Source organism: Falco peregrinus, chromosome 1, assembly GCF_023634155.1.
Source record: "Falco peregrinus isolate bFalPer1 chromosome 1, bFalPer1.pri, whole genome shotgun sequence".
Classification (NCBI taxonomy): domain Eukaryota; kingdom Metazoa; phylum Chordata; class Aves; order Falconiformes; family Falconidae; genus Falco; species Falco peregrinus.
Window position 1 is genome coordinate 63,712,467 of NC_073721.1, and position 23,891 is coordinate 63,736,357.

Here is a 23,891-nt window from a genome sequence, read left to right on the forward strand (position 1 = left end):
CACTGTATTCATTCATTTAATTACAGTACTTACATATGAGTGACTTTACTTAAACTGTTGAAGGAATGGGCCTCCAGACTCCGAAGCGTTTCATCTATGGAGATGTAGCTAAACACCAGCAAACAGAAAAAGAAGCAAATCTCAGACCTTGGCAAGCCATGGCTAGCGCCCATCGTGCCTCTTTTTTTTCTCACTCTTTTTCACATCCAGCTGCCACAACTCTGCCAGACACACGGACAGTGTCTGAGGGACGACCTTTTAACAGGATTTTGATTTTGACTGATGCCTTATATGCATACCGTACTGCAGAATACAGTTAAATAATACCTCCCCCCCCCAAGTGCTATTAAGCAGCAAAAGCAAACTAATAATAATAAATAATTTCACATTTCAGAATCATATTTCTTCCCTTTCCCCCATCTAAGACCACCTTGGAATCCTCTAAGGAGATCTAGCCCTAGATAAATTTCTCTGTATCAAAGAATTAAAAAGGAAGGAAAGAAACAAAGATGGTCCTTGGGCCATTGCTACGACTGCTGCAATTTCTCTGGGAAGAAACAGATCATCAGGGCGACCGATGTTTTGAGATTTTTGAGGGGAAAAATGTGCTTTAACATGAATTTAGAGAGAAACTAGCCATACAGTGAATGTCGTAAAGGATGCAAGGAGTAACGTGGCTCAGAAGCTTAAGAAATATTTATTTGCACAGTTTAGACTGCGTAGCATTTGTACTGCCAGTAATCTACCAAATGTGATAAGAAAACAGCTCTACAGAATCTCTCCACCATCATTCGGAGGATGATAATACTGCAACTACTGTTAAAGGTTTTGAACTGTGAATAAAGTTGCAATACAACTAACTGGTGCTGATTTTCAGACTAACTAACTAATTACTGTTTGGGTTAAATTATCTGATTCTGTCTTTCAAAATATCTCCTAGTCTTAAAATTAATTAATGCTGGAATAGCATTTAAAAGATGTATTATTGTATTTTATTTAGTTTTCTAATCATATTTTGTATCATATTTCTGATCTGTAGAGCTTTTAAAATAATTGGAATGCCTTGTATATTCTTTATGTTTATTATTATAATTACAACATTTAAGCACTATCTTTTGATACTCTTAATCAAAGTTACTGACTCAGTTTTTAATATTTTGCATGGTTACAAAAACCCTGAGCAACTTAATCATTACTTTAAGTGCAGAAAATTAAATTGACTAGAAGAGTCTTAGACATTGATTTTAGATGTCAATATAAAATAAAATATAACAATGAAGAGACTGTATTATGTGCCTTTCCTCCTTTTTAATCACTAGACCTGCAAAGACCTAGAATAATACCTAACTTAAAAATATCCAACTGATGGTTTACATCAGCTCTAATTGGGTTGTGTTCCTTAAACAAAACAGCAAAGATTTTTAACAATCTTTCCATTTTTTTCCAGTAACAGTATTAAGAGTGATAATAGTAAAGGGCAAATTAAAATATGATCATTTAATCCAGGACGGCTTTTTAATACCATCAATTATGGATCAGATTTTTATATTTTGTGGAAATTTTAAAGAAGGTAAATTTTTACTTCTTTCAATGGATATTAAAAAACATTTTAAATGTTTAAAAAAATTGGAAAGAATACTTGTGACCAGCGCATGCTCTAACAACCCATCCAGCAGATGCCTAACACCACAAACTGTTCCAAAGGAATTTATGTCCTCTCCAGACTGGAGCTAAAAGCATATTACCTGAACTCATTTTAACCCTTCTAGCATGAGATTTACTTTTTATTGGTCACTTTGGAGATGTGTTCAACAGTGTTTGAAAAGGTACCAGGAAAGTAAATAGTAGAAATCGTATGACCAAGGGGTTCTCTTTCTACAGTAGTATTGCTTTCACAAAGCTATTTGCCTCTTCCAAAAGGAAAGAAGATAATAACAGAGGAATAGAATAAAGTATTTCCAGTCTGTACCTCTGAGTTAGATGTTTATGTGAGATGCTTTAATTTTGTTTTCCTGTAAGCAATAAATGTCTATTGCCCAGGAAATTGGAGTTTCAGCCTTCAAAGAAAACTAATTATTCCATTTTAACAGACCCTACATTTTAACACACCAACAGATAGGCTATATCGATGGCACAGTAAAAAAAAAATAAAATTGTTCTATGTAGCAAACAGCTATATATAAATCAGCTTGACAGAAAATGAAATTAAAAACTGATAATGAACAAACGTTGCAACCCCATGCTGGGGCTAGGAATTAGATGGTACTTTTCATGTGCTCTGCGATCAGAAGGGGTCACCTTACGTTGGGTGGGCAAGTGCTTTGCTCTCATGAGAAAAGAGGCAGAAGAACGGCAATGGGGATTCCCCCCCTCCCTCACCCTACCGCCACCACGTCTCTTCCCACCACATTGCACATCACATTTTTACTATCATGCTTGGCTTGGAGCTGATTGAGTTACAGTTTTATATCTTTCAGCTGTGGGACAAAAGTGGGAAGGAAACAGCTTGTTTTCTTTGCGTGTTGACCTCCACTCTTCTGCTTCATAAGCAGATGTATTTGTGTACATTAATTAAACCACATCATCATTGATGACAGGAAAAGGAGTAGTTTTATTTGTTTTAGTGTCATCTAGATAAACACCCAAAAGCCCACAGAAACACATTGAAAATCTCCTCTGAGACAGGAATGTCAAACAGAAGCATGTATTAATGGTGCATAAACATTTACTTCCAAGTGTTCAGAGTCCCTCCAAGAACCTTTGGGCTCTGGCTAATGAGCACGTAATACAACACGTGAAGTGTAAGAAATACAAACCATAGCAATCGGAACTGGAAGGAGTTGCCTCAGAAGAAGAGGGGAAGCGTGTTAAAATTGCCATTTTGAAGGCGTGTTACAATTCAGCACCTCCTCTCCTACCAGCTGTGTTTAATTTGCAGGATTTTAAAATGCCTTCAACACCCATCATGAATACAGTCATAGCTTAAATACCAAATGCTTCAAAGCAAGTCTGTTTGCAGGTACACTTTAATCACCATTGGCCCATTCAGAAAGAGCCTGAGAACACCCGATTTAAAGCAGAGCAGCATGTGGCGGTAGCTGCAAGGTACCTCCTGCCCTTTTCTTCCTTCTCTCCATCTTCCCTCGCTTTTTTCCAGCCTCAGCATCCCCTGTGCTGCTGTGTTGCTGCCCACACGCCGCCCCTGTTGTCCTCTGCTGCTGATGGAGGGCAGCTTGGTGATGTGAGGGGTACTTCAGAAGAGGACATGGAGGAGAAGGTGATCAGAGCCCTGAGCTGGGGCTGGTATGTGCTGGCACTGGGGAGCGGGCAGGCTTGGGAGCACTGTGGTGCAGATACATGGAGGCGTGGGCAGCTGTGTAGTGGCATTGGCTGTGGGACAGCAGCGTGCATGGGATGTGACGAGGCGCTGCGCTGCACAGAGGGGACAGCACGCAGGGGAAATGTTGTGCTCCGCATGGGGCTGCTGGCAGAGCACACTGTGCAATGTGGGGATGCTGCTGCCTGTGGAGAAGCTGTGGGGAGAATTGCTCTGGGAGCTATAGGTCAGGTGTCTGCGAGCTACTCATGAATGTGACCCCAAAGCATCATCCTGAGCCCAGGAACAAGGTTCCTTATCCTTGACTTTATAATAAAATTACTGAATAATAAAATAACAACAATACTCAACCTGTCCTAAGTCGGTAGGAAATATGAGGTGAATCCCTTCTACCAAGATTTAATATATATGCAACTTTAAGGGTGTAAACCAGAAATTTCTCTTGCATCTGTATACCCTACAACACTTTTTTTTTTTTCAGCGCACTGATGCATTTCTGACAAGAATTAGCTTCTTGTTTCAGCATTTCATTGAAATGCTTTTTGTTCCATTCCTGTGGCAAAGCAGCAGAGGGAAACAATCTCTTCCTCTGGCAATCAAGAATGCATAGATATGCATTCATTTAAGAGAAATGGTAGCTCCAAAATTGTTGTTTAAATAAGGTTCATAAAGAGGACAACTACACTTTCTGTTCAGTACAGAGGAAAAGAAGGTCTCAAGACTGTTGACATCAACAAGCAGTGCAGCGCAAGGGTAGCCACTTTCAATGGGACAAATATCGTTGTGAGGCAAATAGGTAGAGGCTGCTGGCTGTGCATTTGTGGGCTGTATCCATGCATGTGTTTACACACAAAGGAAGTGACACAATGAAAGTCCCCCTCACATCACACAAATAATAATGTTGTGGTGAAAGTCCATCCCTAGTCGAGAAATGCCACGGGGTCTCCAATGAAATGAGTTGGAAATAATGCTGGGAGCCGGAAACAAATTTTTAGCCAGGACCAGCAATGGAATATGTTCATTTGTTATGAATGAAACCATTTGTCATATTTTGTGAACTGATAGGAGTGGGGAGTGGGGGGTGTTATAGCCTTATTTACCAAATCTACTTCCATAAATCATCCAAAAATGCCTAGTATGCCTTTCTATATAGCTGGTTCAGGTTATAAGCAATGGGATTGTCACCTGCAGTTCTAAAATGTAAGCAGTGAGATAGCAAAGGTGCAAGAATATTTTCATTTCAGAAGATGTTATACACAGAATTTTGTAGAAGGAATGTGATTTTTAATAAAAGAGGCAAAAGAATAATATCAGAAACAGAACTTACATTCTAGAGATGTTGGGGAGATTGGAAAAAGCATCACTTGGAATTGTTCTTAGATGAGTCTCCATAAACCTCCTAGAGAAATAGAAGTTTGGCAGTTAGTATCCTTTGGTAAATACAATTTAACGTTAAAAATTCCTACACAATTCCAGCTGTGCTCCAATATTTCTGTTTTTATCTTCCCTTTTCCCAACGTTTCCATCTTTGCCTCATTTCTATTCCTGTTTCATTATGTGGCTTGGTTTGCTTGGTGTGCTCCCTCCACCTAAATTACAATCTTCTGCTCCGTCTCTACTAGGAACTCAGTATTCAGTGGCAACGATCGACCTTCCAAAACTCCAGAGCATCAGCAGCAAACATATTTGCCCATTGAATAAATGAAGTATTAAGAATATAAGCACTCTTAATCATTTCACGCTCCACAAAGGTATTCCATCCCTCATTCAGAGTAAGAAATTCAGGTATACCAGCCAAAATTGAATTACAGCAATTGCATACTGCCTCCACAGAATTCTCCATATACTTTGTAATAAATACAACATTCTTGCTCTCTAAACCTCTGATGGGGGGATGGCATGTACACTGTTGTTTTTTGGCTTAAACCCAGTTAATGACGGACTTCAGGAGAGCATAGAATTATGTATCTCACCCATCTGCAGGAAGCTGCAGAAAACCAGGCAATATGTAAGGGAGATAGTTATCAAAAGCCAAATTCTTAACTGAATGAATCTCTAGCAGACTGACTCATCCAAAAAAGGAGAAAATGCTTTGGAAAATTAGCCTATAATGTCTGTTTAAGTTACAACCTGTCATTGCTAGATGAAGTGCTCTTTGGTTTTCCAGTCCATCTGGGAATACATTTATATATTTTATAGTCAATGAATAGTCTGAAGAATAATCAAAACCAAATTACAAACTTTTCCCACAGCTGCTGTTTAAGAACAGCTCAGTAGAAAAGAAATAAACAAATGAGGATGATTTCCTAATTGTCTTTTCTGTTTCATAATATGAATTATCTGATTATAATAATTATATTTGATTTACACAGACAAAAATATCGCCATCTTAAGATCGCTCAAGCTTCTGGAACTTGCATAAAAGAAATAAAAATATCTGTAGAAATTCTGAAAACTTTCATTTTGAGTAAAAATATAAATCAAGAGAATGTACACGCTTATCATCCCAGGGGGGGGCTCTGCCTACTTCCCAACTCCATATACCCATTACAAGAATGAGCAAGGAGAACCTAAAGACTTCTAGTTTTCCAGCAGTGGGCTGATGTTTCTCCTGACCTCAATACACCCAGCTCCTACCAAGACCCAACCAAGGGGGTGTCAGTTGGTCCAAAGGTATACTTGGCTGTTCCCCTGCACCCATAGCACCTTGACACCCCATACCAGTGCTCTCCCATCCTTCTCCCTCCTCTAGCTCATGTTACCACTTTCTTCTGTTACCACAGTCCTAGACAAAATATTTGTACGAAACAGCTGCTTAGTCCAGCACAGCGCGCTGATCTTGCCATTGTGTTTCAACATCTGTCCGTATGTCCAGGCCTTTGAGGAAGCTGACAGTGATGACTGAGGAAGTTCTGGTTGCAGAGTTTAACAAGTCTTAAATAGAACAGAGTGAATGAGGGACCTCGCCAGGCTAGAGAAATGGGCCAACAGGAACCTCACACAGTTCAACAAGGAGAAAGTGCAAAGCTGAGCACTTGGGAGGAAGAGCCCCATGCACTGGTACCTGCTGGGGCCAAGTGGCTGGAAAGCTGCTTGGCAGGAAAGGACCTGGGGTCCTGGTGGACACCAGGTGGAACATGAGCTAGCAGTGTGCCCTTGCTGCAAAGGAGGCTAAAGGTATCTTGGGCTGCATCAGGAGGAGAAAGCAGTCCTAAGGCTTCTCTCTGAGACTGTTAGAACTCAGAAGCCAAGAAAAACATAGTTTAAGCCACTTCCAACTGTCCAAGCTCCCTTTTAACCTCTCTTATATCCCTCTGGTCCTCTGTTCACCTGCAAAATTCTGACTCACTCAATAGTTATTTCCCATCACCAATCATTACAGAAGCTAGTACGCATAATTCCATGTTCCAGAAAAGCAAGAATTCAAACACCATCTTATGCCTCTTCTTGACCTGCTCTTACGTCAGACACTCATGCCTCTCCGTTTTTGTCAGATAACAGAGTCAGACCCATTAATCATGAGCTACACATGGGCTGAGTGAGCTCACATTAATCTTTTCTTGACATACTTAAGATTTACACATCCCATCAGAAAAGCCTGGAAAACCTGGGTAATATTTATGAAATAATTATACCAAAATTGCTGTATTATGAAATGACTCTGTATTTATAAATTTCTAGACAAGACTCGTAATACCTCAAGAATAACCACAGCGAAGAAATGTAGCCTTAAAGGCTATTTTTTCACTGAATGGCTGGTAAATTTATTATATTGGCTGGATGTGGGAGTATCATATTTCTCCCTATCTATCTGCTAGAGTAAAGATATACCAACATTATGCAAATATGACAAAAAAACATATGGGGTACAGGATGTGTTTATAAATGGACTCATAAAGAAAAGAGAGAGTAAAGTATAAATGCAAAGAAATCTTAGGCAGGAGAACAGATAGCCCATTTCATGACAAAAACTTAGTTGTGAGGTGAAACAGCATCCGAGATTGTCAGCAAAGCTAAAAGACTCCCAAGTTCACATAACACACCTATGACATAAAAAAACATGCTAAATAATAGCATGTAGTATATACTGATGAAGTACTTGGTGTTTTTTAGCTGCCATTCTTCAACTACTTGCTGTCTTAACAGGTTGCTGATTATGAGTTCAGATTACGATTACGCAAGAGTCAATGATTTTGCAGCCCATAAAATGGACTCAATACAACAAGTCTGGGGCCAGACTCTTAAGCCAGCCTTTGTGTACAAACACCTGCAAAAGTCCAGTTCTCGCTGAGTTTTAAAAACCTCTGCGCTGATAAATTGCTGCTAATTTTAAGGCACCTCCTAAAGCAATTTTAAACTTTGCAGAAAAAAATATCCGGGCTTCAGTCGCTGTTTGCCAAGTGTGAGTCTGCGGGTAATTATTGGTCAGGGAGCACGAGGCACCAGCGGTGCATAGAAGGCTGTGGCATCGACAGTAACCCTTAGGAGTGGGAAGAAGACAGGCTGAGAAAATTCTCAACCAGAAAGTTCTGCGATGGATCAAAAATGAGAGTAATTTAAACAGACTAGCTTTAGTTTAGCCCAGTCTAACTGCATATAGAGACCACAAACTTACCAACTGCATTAATACACTCTACAGGCTGCAAAAGCAGCAAGTTTTGGAATTCAAAGCCAGAAATAAAAAAGGCAAGACAGGTCAGAGCTTCCAGTGTGGCAGCTGCTGGCACCAACCATAACATACACTGTGAACTTATGATGAATGATTGAGAATTCATTATCTTAATGGACTGTGATTCTTCCTGTCTTCCATGCATTATAATTTTTCTTTAAAACTGCGTGTTTCAATCTGAAATCTAGCAAGTGAGTCCAGTATCCATCCAGCCACAGTATCGTCATGAAGAAAGTAAGCTTTTTCAGAATAGAGGAAAAAAAAAAATATCGGGAAAATATGCATTAGTTTTCCAAGTAAGAAAAACTGTAAGTATAAGCATTTTAATATTTAATAGGCTCACTTAATATCCTTTCTATATTAAGGCAAAGACATCACATATGAGAATGTTCAATACCATTTAATGAAAACATTGCTTCTGTGCTAACCTGAGTACTACCATTTATTTCTACCTTATTTTTCTCATTCAGATTAAAAGCCTTGATAAAACCTGGGAAAATCTTCAATCTTTATTCTGTAAAATCTTGTAAAAAGAAGAACCCAAAGTCTGAGGTCATTCTCATTACAAACATGCTGTCAGTATTTGCAAAGATACAAATCACATCTTTGTTAAATGAGTTGTTTTAAAAGTAGCAAGAAAATGTTTTCAAAAAACATTTTAAGTTTTATAGGACGACATCTAGTTTGCATTTCTTAGTCTGATAGGACAGAATGTAAGTTTGAAGTTTTTTAATTTTTCTTTCTGCTTTGGTATTTACACAGAAGTTTAGCCTGTATGGTCATGAAAGACTCTACATTGCATATATCAGGGAAATGAAACCTGACCAGCTGATAAGGAATATATTAGACTGCTTGTGCAGAACTTTGCATTTCTGTTTTCCTCTGCCCCAAACTTCTGTCAACCTGGAACGTAAAGAGTTTCTTGGTCAAAAATCAAGTACTACAGATACTCATCTAACAGCTGAAAAAACTATCACTTTGAGTCCCTTCTGTCTTCCCAAACAACCTTTAGCAAAGGCTGTTTCTCAAAATTAGCCTAGTTATTTTCATTAATGAGAAAAAGAAGCTTTTTTAAAAAGTATAGGACAACAAAGACTTCAAAATATTTTATATCTGCATAGAAACAACCCTGGTTTTGACTGGCTTAGAAATACAGGTATACATAAGTGGAGATTGGGAAGGGTTCGGACTTAAACATGTTTGCTTTATTTTAATGACCATACAGTATCAATGCACAGAGCATTGCCCAAGCATCTAGTATATAATAATGTCATCTCTCCCTTAAGTGCTGTATTTCTAGCACTGCTAGGCACTGATCCACGATTTGTATTTGTGCTTTGCTGTTCTGTGACAGTTAATCTAGTGGCCTATTTAATGATGCACCACGGAACTCTGGTCTTGGGGTGGCTGGTGCTTATGCTCCCATCAGTTAGGAGCTACTTAACTATGAAGGAACATTTTCATGGCTTCAGTATTAATTAGTCCTATCACTTAAGAGCCGTTAAGAGTAGGTAGCTTAAGCCAGGCATAGTTCAATGAAACTAGAATCAGCCCTGTAAACTAAGCAAGTAGCATTAATTGCCATGTAAGTAGTGACGTTAATTGCCTTCAGTATATGCTGTTGTATTACATTCACTTTTTCTTATTTTAGACTGCACTCTAAAAAGCCCTATAACTAGAAATCCATTAAAATATGCAATTTACAGCTGGCTTAAAACAGAGCAAAAGTAATAATAATAGAAATAAACCCCCATTTCATAAAAATCCATCAATAAATCCAGATTAGAAAAATAGGAGAAAAGCTTTGCCCTTATAGACTACTAACTTTTCATAGAGATTATACTTCTTGACTATCCATTTAACAGCTCTCTAATGTCAAGCAAAGCCATAATTACATCTCAGAAGCCAGGAGTTCCTCACTTCCATCTGCACATTTAAGTCACAATTGCAGCATAGCTTATTTTTTTCACTGAATGTTAAATACAATTAGGGAAAGACTAGTACCAAGGAGTTACAGCAAAATTCAAGTGACACTGCTTATAATCTGCACAAGAATAGAACCTGGTTTATGACTTTAAAAAGTCAGTGTTAAGCATATAAGGAGGTTAAACTGAAAATGTTGACAGGTGTTTCATTTCTTACAGGTGACCATTTTCAAACATCTGAAATTGCTGAATATAAGAACTACTTAGGAACCGACCAGAGAAACATCAAGGGATTTTCCATTTGAGACGTACAGGCAATCTGCGTGCACATGTAACTGCCACAGCCTTTGCCTACCTATGCTTGACTAATTATTTTCTATTATTGTCTTGTGTTAGAGCAAAAAAAAAAAAAATCCAGGGGAAAATGTAGGAAAGGTATACATGCCCTTCAACCACATCTATTCATCTGACAACTAGCACTAACAATATGCACTATGTAGCCAAAATACTACTAGAGCGACAACTTACAGACATAGATATACGTGATAGAATACATGAAAATCTAAAGAGAAAGCATTTCTATTGCTCTGGTTTATTTGGTAATCACTTGAAAGCTTTATTTCTCATTGCTGATGAATCCTGACTCAGTGCTGAAGTTCTTAGAATAGCATGAAGGTATAGGTAATATATTGTCTAAACTAAACCCATTTATAAAAAGCACTGGTCTTTTAAAAAGAGTTTTACTATTGCATTTAGCTACACACCTCTCAAGTGTTTGGGGTTTGTTGTGGGGTTTGAGGGAGTTTATTTGTTTCCTAAGTATGAGATTCTGTTCATCAAGACAGGGCAGCAGCAGATGGTGTCCTTCTTCCCTGCCACCTGTGAGAGATTGGCGGGAGGGAGCATTCCTTCTTTGAACAACACCGAGCATCACAACCTCTTCCCCTCAGTCTCCAGTACCCTATACCAAGCCCGGATCAGGCTGAACTGCCATGCCTATCGCCTGAGTTCACAGAGCAGAAAAAATGTACAGAACAGAGGGTAAATGAAGAAGTTAAACACTTAGCCTCGGAGTAAGAGATGGGAGCAATTGCACAAGGGCTCTGGTGCACATTAGCAGGTAGATTTAACTGCTATAGTCAAAACTTATTCCTCTGCTGGATGCTGGCAGAAGCGGCTGGACAGTTTGAGTGTTCATTTCTTAGTTCTCCCTCCTCTGGTCTCACCTATACTTGCTTTTCATTAAGGTTCATACTGTATATAAATATGACCTTCATATTCTATGTAAATATTACATTTCAGCAAAATCTAAGAAAACTCCAGCTGTGACTACACACAACAGACAATTCTATGAGGATTTAGCAAGAAGATAGGACAGACTGCAGCGACCAGGCACACGGCTCGGTCAAACGTGTTGAGCAGCTCCATTTCACACAGATCTGATCTTTTTTATACCTCTTTCTGTCTATTCCTCCTTTGTTCCCCTGATCCCCTTCCCCTGCACAATGCCTTATCAGTTTGCATAGTTTCAACAAGACCCCTCCCACCTCCCCACCGCAGTATCCAGGACCCCCAGGTCTGCATCCCCATCCCTTGTGAAGTCCAGGTTGGCCTCTCTTTGAAGTGATGCCTGCAGTTTCTTGGTAGCCCATCAATTAGCGTGACTGAGCAGGCTGCTTTCTTGTCATTATTTTGTCATTCTTGTCATTATTGTTTCTCTGTGAGGTCCGTGTCTCTATGTTTTGTTTATTGTTGCCCTTTTCCTTAGCTTCCCATTTGACAAGGTCCTTGATCAGATAACCTTAGGGAAGCAGACACTGTCTCCTTCCACATACCCTTACAAGATAAGTTGTGTGATTGCTCTGCATAATATGACACAGAATGCTTTTTAATACTTTTACATTTTGCATGTCCGAATTCCTCAAAACACCACACACACACAGAGTTCTTCAACCTACTTCATTTAATCAAGCAATGAAAACTCACCAAATACCTCCCCCATCAGAAAATACACATTGCAATGCAAATGGAAATATTTGTCTAACTACAACTAAGAAACTATTCACTTAAACTATTTATTCTAATGCCTATTAGATTAATTCAGCATTCATGATGCATTAGATTTCCCAAATCTGCCCAAATTTTCCCAAAGCTTTCTTCAAGCTGTACAAAATATGTAGCACTTAAAGTTCCATTTATTATATATCCTAGATTTTAGCCCAGTGTCTCACACTTCTTTACACTTGATTGTTTCACTGCACAACAGCCTACGAAAGAACTCCACCTTACCTACAAATTCAGAAAACAAGTCACTTGTCTTGGATGAGTACAAGGCTTGATGATTTTTATTTCCCCTTTATTGCCTCTTGGACTTCAAATGTACTCACTCGATCCCAGTGCTTCCAGCCTCCCTTCTTAGGGATCACTGCTGCACCCAGACCCACCGGCATCATCAGTAACAAGGGACCTGCTGCACCCAGACCCACCGGCATCGTCAGTAACCAGGGACCTGACCTCCTGCTCCAGCAAACAGCAGAGAAGGAAACCTTGCTCTGTTGCAGCCTGACTGCAGCAATCCCTGTAGCTGCTTCGAAGCCTTAAATAAGGAAGGAAAAAGCATCTAGTAGGCCATACCAGCACTGACAGGTCATTCATTACCTTTTAGCTGGACCGGGAGGCAAACAGTCAGTGAAAAATCCACATGAAACAAACATTCTCCTCAAATATAAATGGCTTCACATTTCCTATGTTAAGAAATATATAAACTTATGTCTAACCATATACACATGATTTAAACAACATCCTCAGCAGTATTTGTGATATTACTTCAGCAAAGATGTATTAGGGAAGCAAATATATATAGTTTACGTACTTAGCCTCTTCATTTTATAACATGCTTTAAATTTCTGTCTACAAAACACAGTACATAAATAGGGGCTACCCAAAGAATTTCGGATTAAAGGAACATGATTTATAATCTGAATCATGGCAATGATACCTGCAAGTATTTTAATGAACCATTGTCCACAGAGGAAAAAAATAATTGACCATCTGTGAAGCAAAGTGAGAAATTTTACATATGAATTTCATCTTTCTGAGAAAATTATAACAAGCAATGACCTTTCAGCTTTTATATAGGAGAAATAACCACGACCAGTTAAGATAATGGGTAGAAAAACAATTATTGACACATTAACTCCTAGGGGTTTATATCCAACTAAACCCAACACAAACTAAACTAACTTCAAAATATTACTTTTGTAGGTTATTATTCGGAAATAAACACCTCACAGCCTTTCACTGGTGCAAAAACAGCTGTAAAAACGCATTTTCACATAGCGACACGCATGCTGAGCTTACCAGAAGACGATTACCACCTAGTGTCTGATGCTAGCATTACCGGCGAGGCAGGAGCGAGGGGAAGGCTCACAAAGCAGAGTCACTCTAAAAGTAGGAAATGACTGCGGAACGTGCTAGAAAACTGCATAGCTACTTTGCTACAATTAACCAGCAACCCAAAAGGACAACATAAAGTATACCAAATCCAAAAGAATAACATCAAAACTGGCCCAGCCCTAAGAAATTCAAGAAATACTCGATCCTTTCAATGTGAAAAGTATGCAGGTCGGCATTTGGGACAAAATAAGGCCTTAGCACTAACACGTCCTCTTGGTACAAACTGAGGTGCATGTGGACACTGTCAGGCAAGAATTCAGGTTGGTCACTTGCTTGTTTATAGCAAACAGAGAACAGCAATCCACAATGGTGGAGCTTGTTCTTGCTCCATTTGTCATCACCCAGGATTTGAGTCAAAACCAAAGACTTGACAGGCTGAACTGGCCCTGCTGGATCTCACCTTCCATTTACCAGCAAAACAGTAGGTTGCTACAGTTGTCTAATAGATTTGTGAACTGCCAGTGCTGGAGAAAGCATGCCCTTTAGATGCCTACAAGGCAGAGGTATTTAATCCTAAATAGCTGAGGTGGCTTGGCTGCTCACGGCTGGGCCGGTGTGCTCTGCGCTGGGTGAGAAGCTGGTGCCAACCCTGGGGCGGTGGGGAACGGGGTCACATCCCGCTGGCGCCGGGCACACGGGGTGTCCCCAGGGCTCCGTGCTGGGGCCACCCCGTTCAGTGTCTGTATCGATGATCTGGGCGAGGGGACCGAGTGCTCCCTCAGCCCCTTTGCAGGTGCCACCAGGCTGGGTGGGAGCGTTGAGCTGCTGGGGGGCAGGGGGCTCTGCGGGGGCTCTGGGCAGGCCGGGCCAGGGGGCTGAGGCCACCGTGTGGGGTGGGACAGGGCTGGGTGCCGGGCCCCGCGCCGGGGTCACACCAGCCCCAGGCGGCTGCGGGCTGGGGGCAGGGGGCTGGGAAGGGCCCGGCGGGAAGGGGCTGGGGGCGCTGGGCCACAGCCATGGGCAGGAGCCCCCCGCGTGCCCGGGTGGCCCAGGAGGCCAGCAGCGCCCCGGCTGGTGTCCCACACGGCGTGGCCAGCGTGGCCAGCGGGGCCGGGGCAGTGCCCGTCCCCCTGCGCTCGGCACGGGTGAGGCCGCCCCTCGAGCCCTGGGCTCAGCTCTGGGCCCCTCACGGCCAGAGGGACACTGAGGGGCTGGAGCGTGTCCAGAGCCGGGCGGGGGCTGGGGGGGCTCAGCCTGGAGAGGAGGGGGCTGGGGGGGCCTGGTCGCTCCCTGCAGCTGCCTGACAGGGGCTGTGGGCAGGGGGGGTCGGTCTCTGCTCCCAGGGAACAAGCGACAGGGCAAGGGGAAATGGCGTCAAGGTGCGCCAGGGCGGGTTTAGATTGGGTAGGGGGGAAATTTCTTCATGGGAAGGGTGGTCAGGCACTGGGACGGGCTGCCCAGGGATGCGGTGGAGTCACCATCCCTGGAGGTGTTTAACAGACAGTGTAGACGTGGTGTTCAGGGACATGGTTTAGCAGTGGGCTTGGCAGTGCTGGGTTAACAGTTGGACTTGAAGATCTTTTCCAGCCTAAATGATTCTACGATTCTAAGATTACATGAGATACTGAGAATTGCAAAAAACGTGGTAAGGAAGAATCCTGTGACGAACTGTGCTAACACAGAGAACTGCTGAAAGACACCGGCCTACCAGGCAAAACCATAACAGTACCACTAAAATTTGAAGAAAAAACAAACAGAAAACTCAGTAGTGGCTTAATGTTTTGCCTAATATACATTTCAGTGCTAAATGAAGGTGGCCACACAAAATGCAAACAACAGAAGTATTTTTTGGGTGTCACACTAAGACAATCACAGTGAAGATAACACTTCAATATGCATTCACAAATTTCTGTGAAAGATTTAATGAAAATAATACCCTTGCAATGACACTGTTGTATATCCTAAGAAATGGCACGAGATAAATGCTAATTTTAAAGTTGTATTTTAAATATGTGACTCAGTAAAATCCTGAACTTGATATATCATGAAATCACTTGCCCTCAATTTTCCAAATTTATTTTTCAAATACCAAATATTAGCTCAGACAAAGAAGCAAAGGCCAACAAAATTTAAAAGTTTTAAAGGGAAGTAGGGAAGTGTTGGGGTATTGGTTTTTTTAATGGTGACAAGTCATACTTCAACTTATGCCACACCAAAACTGGTCTTTATAAAAACCATACACAACTGCCTTGCATTTGTAAGGTCTTTGTAAGGCCATTGTGTTTAACGTATGAATTTGATACAAATTATTATCTCCATTGATATTTGTCTTTATGTAGAAGCATTGGGACTATTGGTGAACTGTCCTCATTTTAAAGTTGTTTTAAATATTTTCTCCTTATTCAAGGTAAAGTTGAATAGAGAATAATGTTGATAAGACAATAAATTACTGTGTAATTTTACTAATTAACAATACTACTAATATTAATACTAAATATTACTATGTAATATTGACCTTAAAAAACCCCAACCTCTAAAAGTAAGTGAAGTAACTGCTTTTTTTGGGGGGCAAATATGTTTGCAAGCCCTACAAACATACCTGTAAAATGATTTCTGAACAAAATTGGGAGCTACCTTTGAAGTTTTCAGTTCACATCAGTTTAAGATATTGCTCATATTCCTCAAAGAAAATTGTTAAGACATTTCATGGTACACAGAATACCTGTAAACCCAGTATGTAACTGCTGTTCCCGTATCCAATAAGGAGAGGAGAAGTCAACTTAAGTTCGTGGTGAGATGTCACACTTAAATATCGAAACACAGACTTGCAGCCTACTCATTGGGCACATTTCTCACAACTGGAAGATTTTTCCTTGGCCTTTGGTAATGTCTGGATATTCTGTAGGTAATAATATGAAATGGTTATACTTTCTGAAGTAATTTTTTCATTGTAATTGGTTCATTTTCCAAACAACACTGAGTTGGTTTCATTCGTAAAAGTATTTAACTATTTCTGAAGCCAAAACCAGATTTCAGTTTTCTTAAAATAATGAATTACTTTTCTACCAAACACCATTATACTTATCAAATCCGTTAAAATATCTTATCGATTATCTTTCAGGTTTATGACTGAAACAGTTTTATGTACATGCTGCAAGATAAAATGATTCCAAAATACTTCATTTTGAAAAGTCTTTACTTTTAATGTTTCCTTTCAAATTTGATGTTATTATATTTACCTACATATTTTGCTTGAAAAGGCATGCTATTACTTCTGTAATCCTGCTGTTGACATACAAAATTCCTGCATGTTGACATACAGTAGGTCCAAAAAATTAGAATGTATTATCCTCTCAGTTAAAGTGAAATGATTTGTTTATAAACACATGGTGAAGCATAGAAAAAACTGTTTTAAGGGGTCTTGAAGTTATTTACAAACTATGCACTGCTTTACTGTACATACACCCAACAACCCAAAGAAGTGACCAGATGAAGAACAGGAACGAGTGACAGTAGGGGACAAGAGAGACCACTGAAGACCAAAATAATATTTTTGAACATTGAATATAAATATTTTTTTTCATCGCCCATCAGTCAGTGTATCAGTAGCATTTTTTGTACATTTGTAACATTTCAATTTCCCGTGTCATGGCACAGAAATCCAGCAAGCGCTGGGAACTGTACAAGCACAAACTAAAAAGCCACTCCCATTCCCAGTGGAAACAAGCACTACACTTCAGTATTCTTTAACTACACACATAGCTTGCTCAACAGAAAAACAGAGGGATTTCAAATAGTTCTTTTGTAGACTCTAAGAAGAGATTAACTTAAATAAGAATACCACACGTTGTCACAAAAGGCACTGGTGATATGGCAGTAGAAACTCACTTTTATCTTTTCCTTGTCTGTAGAGATGATGACTTTTGATCAACTTAATAGCAAAAAAAGGAGCGAGTTAGAAAACACTATTTTTGGAGAAGATTTCGACAGTTGTTTAACAGACTGATTCTGTAAGTGTTACACTCCACTGAATCTTGAATTGCTACTGCAGTCAGTTTTCATTACATTGTTTTCTTTTGACATTAAATTTCCAACCCATTACACTTCAGAAGCACACAACAGCTTTCTCTTGAATTGAGAAACACAGCTTATTGATATAGCTGTAAAAGGCAATAAAAAGCTTAAATTTTACACAGTACTGTAACTACTGAGCAATTGTTTAGAGTGTTTTGCAAAAAGCTAATAATAGTGTGTTTTCTGATAGTATCAGTTAAGAAGGCAACTTGTCACAAATCTGACTCATACAGATTTTTTTATATATTTGCAAAATTGGTAAGTATTTGGTTTTTTCCATAACACGGGTTTACAAAACCTCAAAACAGTATAAAAAAAGTGACTATATTTTGGACTGCCTCAGGAAGTGGTTTTAAAAAAATAATCTAAGTTATCTGCCTTCATCACCGGCTGTGATGGAACATTCCCACATGCAGTTCAGATAGACTACTGTCAAATGCTGACCTGCCAAAGCAGGGGTGAGAATTGTGACGTACAGTCTCAGGTCCTCAAAAACCTGAGTCACCTCCCTCGCCCTGCTGGCCATGCCTTTTTTGATGCAGCCCACGATACAGTTGGCTTTCTGCTCCCTTGTCCCTGAGGGCAGTTTTCCAGGGGGTCCTATTGACTAACTCCTGGAACAGCTGGAAGTTTGCTTCCTAAAGTTCAAGCTGCTGACTCGGCTCTTTGCCTGACCCATGTCCCTCAGGACTGCGAACGCCACCCCGTGCACAGTCACTGCAGCCCAGGCTGCCTCCACTCCTGACACCTCTGATTAGCTCACTTGCGTTGGCCACCAACGGGTCTGGTATCGCGTCCCCTCTGGCGGGGCTCTCTATTACCTGGCTTAAGAAGTTGGCCTCAGCATGCTCCAGGATCCTCCTGGGTTGCCTGCAGCTCTCTGTGCCACTTTTCCAGCAGAAGCTGGGGTGGCTGAAGCCCCCCAGCAGGATGAGAGCCTGCGAGCGTGGTGCCTCCTGCAGCTGGAGTCAGGAGGCTTTGTCAGCAGCTGCCCTTGATCGGGTGGCCTGTAGTAGACACCAGCCACAAGGTTCCCTTTGTTGCCTTGGTGTCTAGTGCTTACTCATAACCCTTCAACCTGCTCGTGGCTATCCTTAGAGACAGCATGTTAACTGTACAATTACGTATAGTTCAAAAGAGTTAAACTACCTTGATGGCACAATATGAAAACTCTTTTAACCCTACCTGTCAGTCACAAGTAGTAAGACAGACCGTAAAGAGATTGTCTCTGCTCCAACCTCTTATGCCTATTACTCATATTTTTTCTTTCTTCTATACCTTTCACTGGATCCCCAGCTTTCTATGCTTTATGTCTTTACATAATGGCAAAAATTTGTGGACTCGTGACTACTGAAGATTGAAATTTTGTATTTTTCTGTAGAAATAGCGCAGATTTCTCTTCTGGTTTTGCCTCTTAGCCATGGTGAAAGAATATTTCATGCCTAAATCTTTTTTCTGATGACTACTAATAAAAATAATACTTTCCTAAAACACTGGCATACTTTCAGTACGATCGATTCTAAAGGTCTTACAAGTCTCAGCTTGTACCTAAATGTTCTTTATGAAGACCACAATTAATTATTCTGGTTAACTAATTCTGGGCACAAGATCTACCTGGCAGAATGTGGTCCCTTCACTGCCACCCTTCCAAATGCACCATTACCTGGTTCTGTCTGCACGGCAGGAGCATACACTCCAAATATGATAGAGAAGAGCTGTGTTTCTGAATTATCAAGCTATAAATAGCTGCAAAGAAAGTTCAAATGGGACCATGAAATTTCAGAAAACAGCAGTCAGAAGGGGTTCACTTCCTACAGGGAAAAAGAGTAAGAACAGGCTGTAATTGCCAGCTACTGCTGTTTCTAATCAGAGGACCACTAAGTGCCTGTAATTGCTGCTTGCTGCTCAGCAGAGGTCCAAAAGGGAAACTGAATGTTAGGAAGTATTAAACAGACATATAGAACACCACAAAGAAAATTGTTTTGCCACTGGTCATATATATATATATATATATATATATATATATATATATATATATATATATATATATATATATATATATATATATATCTCACCTGCAAAAGGAGGTTCAAAGGTACAGAATGACTTGTATACAAAAAATAACCATAGTGGCCACCACTCTGTGTTTTCCCAGATCCTCCTTTTTGCCTTACTGGAAGATGTGCATGATGTTTGCCTTTTACAGACATCATCAACTTCGCTTGATCACCATGATCTTTCAAAGAGCATAGAATGATCTTGTGATGGATCTTGTGATATATGGGATCTATCTGGTCCCACAGATCTCTCTATGTCCAGTCTACTTCTGCTCTTTATCTTCTACTGCAGGTAATGTCTCATTTCCTCCGGCTGTGCTACTAGGTGAAGGGACCTAGGCGGTCTGGGATCAGATGAAAAGAAACCCTACACGACAGTGCAAAGCGTGCTGGTTTTGGCTGGGACAGAGCTAGTTTTCTTCACAGTAACAGCATGGGGCCATGGTTTGGATTTGTGCTGAGGACAGCGCTGGTCCCTGGGATGCTGTGGTGCCTGCTGAGCAGGGTGACACAGCGCCAGGGGCTGCTCTGCCCCTCCCCCCTCCCCACCGGCGAGCAGGCTGGGGGGCACCAGGAGCTGGGAGGGGGCACAGCCGGGACAGCCGCCCCCGCTGAGCCCAGGGGTGTCCCACACCCTGTGGCCTCACGCTCAGCACATACAGCGGGGGGAGGAGAGGGAAGGGGGATGCTCGGGGCGATGGCGTTGGTCTTCCCCAGTCCCCATCACATGTGCTGGAGCCCTGCTGCCCTGGGGATGGCCGAGCACCCCCTTGCCCATGGGAAGTGGTGAATGAATTCCTTGGTTTGCTTTGCTTGTTTGCACGGCCTTTGCTTTATCTATTAAACTGTCTTTATCTTAACCTTCACTTTACCCTTCTGATCCTCTTCCCCAACCCGCTGGGGAGGTGGGGAGTGAGCAAGCGGCTACATAGGGCTGAGTTCCCGACTGAGGTTAAACCATGACAAGAAGGCACTGAAGCCTTCTCCATGTCCTTTGTCAATAGGTCCCTCGCCCCCCTGCGCAGTGGACCCACAGTTTCCTTGTTTTTCCTTTTGCTGACCATGCACTTACAGAAGTCCCTCTTGTCACCCTTCACATCCCTTGCTAGTCTCAGCTCCAGCAGAGCTTTGGCTCTCCTAATTTGATCCCTGTATATAAGACTATTCACACCCTGTGCCCTAGGTATCTGCTTTTGGTCAACTTTCAGGACAGCATCTTGGTGAGATGGAGATTTCTTGATGACCCAGTACAATACATTAAGTTTTTATGCTCCATGACACTCCAAAGAGTTAGTACACACACTTGTCCCCCAGGAACTAACGAAGCAAGCTGCTTTCAACTCAGAGCTGTTAGTCAGAAAGGAAATGCTCATCAAAATAGACTCCATGTTTAAAATGCAGTTTTCTCCTTACCCATTTAATTGGGGATTTTCCACAAATGGTAACATAAACTAGGACTATATGAAATGTATTTTTCCTGCAGAATGTCTCTGAGTGGTTAAACTCCTCTCCCTTCCTCCACCAGGACTGATGCAAGCTGGGCAAAGGGGAAATCTCTGTCACAACCAGAGTGAACAAAAGTTAAATACCCAGAAGTCTAGAGCTTAACATAGCTATTAGAAAAATAATTCTATTCCTTCTTGGTGGGTAAATTCAGTTACAAAGAAAAAAAATTATTCAAGGACTTCTTCAGAAGCTATCTCCGTTACAGTGTTTTGTCATACCTGGACATTCAGCTGAGGCTGAGATGGTCCTGGCGGCAATTTTGAAATTTGTCTAGCCCAGAAGAAAAGGTTTGCTCCCAGTATAATTCTCAACAAATGTACCTATATTGGTTGCGAAATCACAACTCCGAGCAACAGCTTTACCTTTTTTCTGATGGTCAGGAAGAAAAATTGGTATCGTAGATCCACAAAAGGAGAACTTTCACCATTTCCACCAAAATTACGTCCTCTTATTCTACCTAGCCTTTCTTTCTTGCCATGTTTATATGATTACAGCATTTTTTCAACTTCTTTTTGTTCATTTTCTTGATTTCTGCATGAGTCAGACATGGATTAAAAAGTTGTTGCAGTACAGAGGCTATTCTCCCGCACTGTGAAAATGGTTCAGTATGTCCTGTTTGCACTACAGACCACTTGAACCATGTCCCTTTAAAGAAATCTTTGTATGTTTATCTGGGAATAAGGAGGGAGTTTGATGGGGATCTGTCTAGCTGAGCAGGAATTATAGAACAGCATGCTTTAGTTAATAAATTTCTTTACATTTCAAATGTAAATTAAGAAATTTCCTGCTATTTCATTAGAGAAAAAAAGTGACATCTGGTTTTGTGAGACAAAGAAAGTCTGAGATCATATGTGACAGAAAAAAACCCAGGCCTTAAAAACTCAGAGGCCTTTATAAACAGTCAGAGATACTTTAACATTCAGAAAGATCTCTGAAACCTAATTCTTTGTACATATGACAGACATTAGAAGCACATAGGGAAATGTAAAGAAACATTCATCATAATACTCTTAAGATTCAGCAAAGGACTTTTAAAAATAAAATTACACAGGAACTTCAAAACTGCTTGAATTTCTACTGAAAACACACACAAACAGTAATTTTGGTTTCATATTTGCTTAGCTTAAATGACTGTCATTTATAAATTACTGTTGTGGCAGAGCTCTACCTTAGGCAAAAAAACCGTAACCAGAAATGTGCACATATTATATACATAAATATACAGCTTTCTACAGCCTTCCAGATGCCCATGGTTCTCTATATCAGCCTGCAGTCCTACATTACTTTTGGAGGCAAGAACCATCCCTGTCCCGTCCTTCTACAATGCCCACAGGGTTTTGGTCCACAAATGACAGTAATATAGACAATAAATGAAATAAGGAATGTAACTTGCTTGATTTTTCCTATTTGAGGAATGTAAGGAATGAGCTGGAGTTGACTTGGGGTGATGACCATGCAAGCTAAATACAGCATGAGAAGTGCAACTGGAATGCAAATGGACATTCAAAATGTAACCTCTTTTAAAAGAGGATCCAGAAGAGTACTCACAATCTAGTGGCAGCCTTTCAAAGACTTTTTTTCTGCCTGTCAGATTGTCTAAAATCCTCAGTGAAGGATGAGGGAAACCAACAAATGCTGGTTCAGATGCTGGTCAGCATCCATGACATTTTTATTAACGGTAACAAAAGCAATGCTGTTTCAGACTGTACAATGCTACAGGTTTAGAATCTTAGATAAACCACCAAAGACAGTGAACATGGTACTGCAGTACTGTGATAAGGCAGATAATATACAACTACATACATCTAAGTTTTGAGGCTGATCAAAGAGAGCACATTCAACAGTTTCTAAGGTAGTATGTTCATTTGTGTCTTTACTTAGATCTTCCTTAACAATTAGTTTTCACTGTTATTTTCTAGCATGCATAAATGCTATGTAAGCATTTTACATATTAAAAAGAAGTTTATGCCATTTTCTCATCCCAAAGGAGACACTTCAATACATGGGGAAAACCTGCTCTCCCTTAAGGCAAAAAAAAAAGTCTAGTTAATTTCCAAGATTGTGACAGTTTGGATAAATAAACTCCAAATAAATTATTGGTTAAAAATAGGAAACAAAAGAGAAGAGTAAAAAAGAGTTCCACAGAGATATGGGTAAGAACTTCCAACTTCCTTAGGCTGTTTAATGTTTATTCATAAATGGCTTAGAAAAAGGGGGTGAAGAGTAAGGTAACAATATTTACTCATGCTAGGAAGTTATTAAGCTAGTAATGCTGAGAGCTGACTGTGAAGAATTTCAGAAGGTTCTTATAGGACTGAGTGGTAGAAAATAAAATGGTAAAGAAAATTTGGTGTAAATAGATGTAAATGATACACAGGGGGAAAACCATACATAAATATGTATATTAAAAATGATGGATTATGAGTTTATAATTTTCACTCAGGAGCAGATCTTGGCAATTATGTTAGATCTTGGCATCAGTTCCAATAAAACATGGATTCAGTGCTTAGGAACAGTAAAAAAACCAACCCAAATCAAATATTAGAAAATACTGGGAAAGGAACAGGTAACATACTTCTGCCACTGTACAAACTTAGGGTTTGTCTGTACCTTGAATACTTTGTAAAGCACTGATATTGTCATTTGGAGTAGCATATTTACTAAGAAATAGAAGAAATACAAAGAAAGCAAGAAGCACGAGCAGAGATATAAAATGGTTTCCACAGAAGATACGGGGTGGCCTGGGACCCTTTGCTCTGGCTGAGGAATGGCTGGAGACATAATAGATGACATCAGGAAGGGCATCAGGAGACATCAGGAAGGGCAGGGAGAAGATGAGATTGACTGTTTACTCCTCCTTCAAAAACAAGAATGAAATGTCATATAGGTGAAGCTATAAAAACAAGGAAGTTAAAAACAACCCCCAC

At 40.4% G+C, this 23,891-nt stretch overlaps 1 protein-coding gene across 1 annotated transcript in view; it reads right to left on the reverse strand.

The window, feature by feature from the left end:
* The window catches only part of TSHR (thyroid stimulating hormone receptor), a 68,119-nt gene that overhangs the window by 37,424 nt on the left and 6,804 nt on the right, over positions 1-23,891 (reverse strand). The window contains exons 2-3 of the mRNA XM_005232052.3: positions 4,665-4,736; positions 34-108 (exon numbers count right to left, since the gene is read on the reverse strand). Of these exons, the coding sequence (XP_005232109.1) occupies positions 34-108; positions 4,665-4,736 (147 nt within the window). The remainder of the gene's footprint in view (positions 1-33; positions 109-4,664; positions 4,737-23,891) is intronic.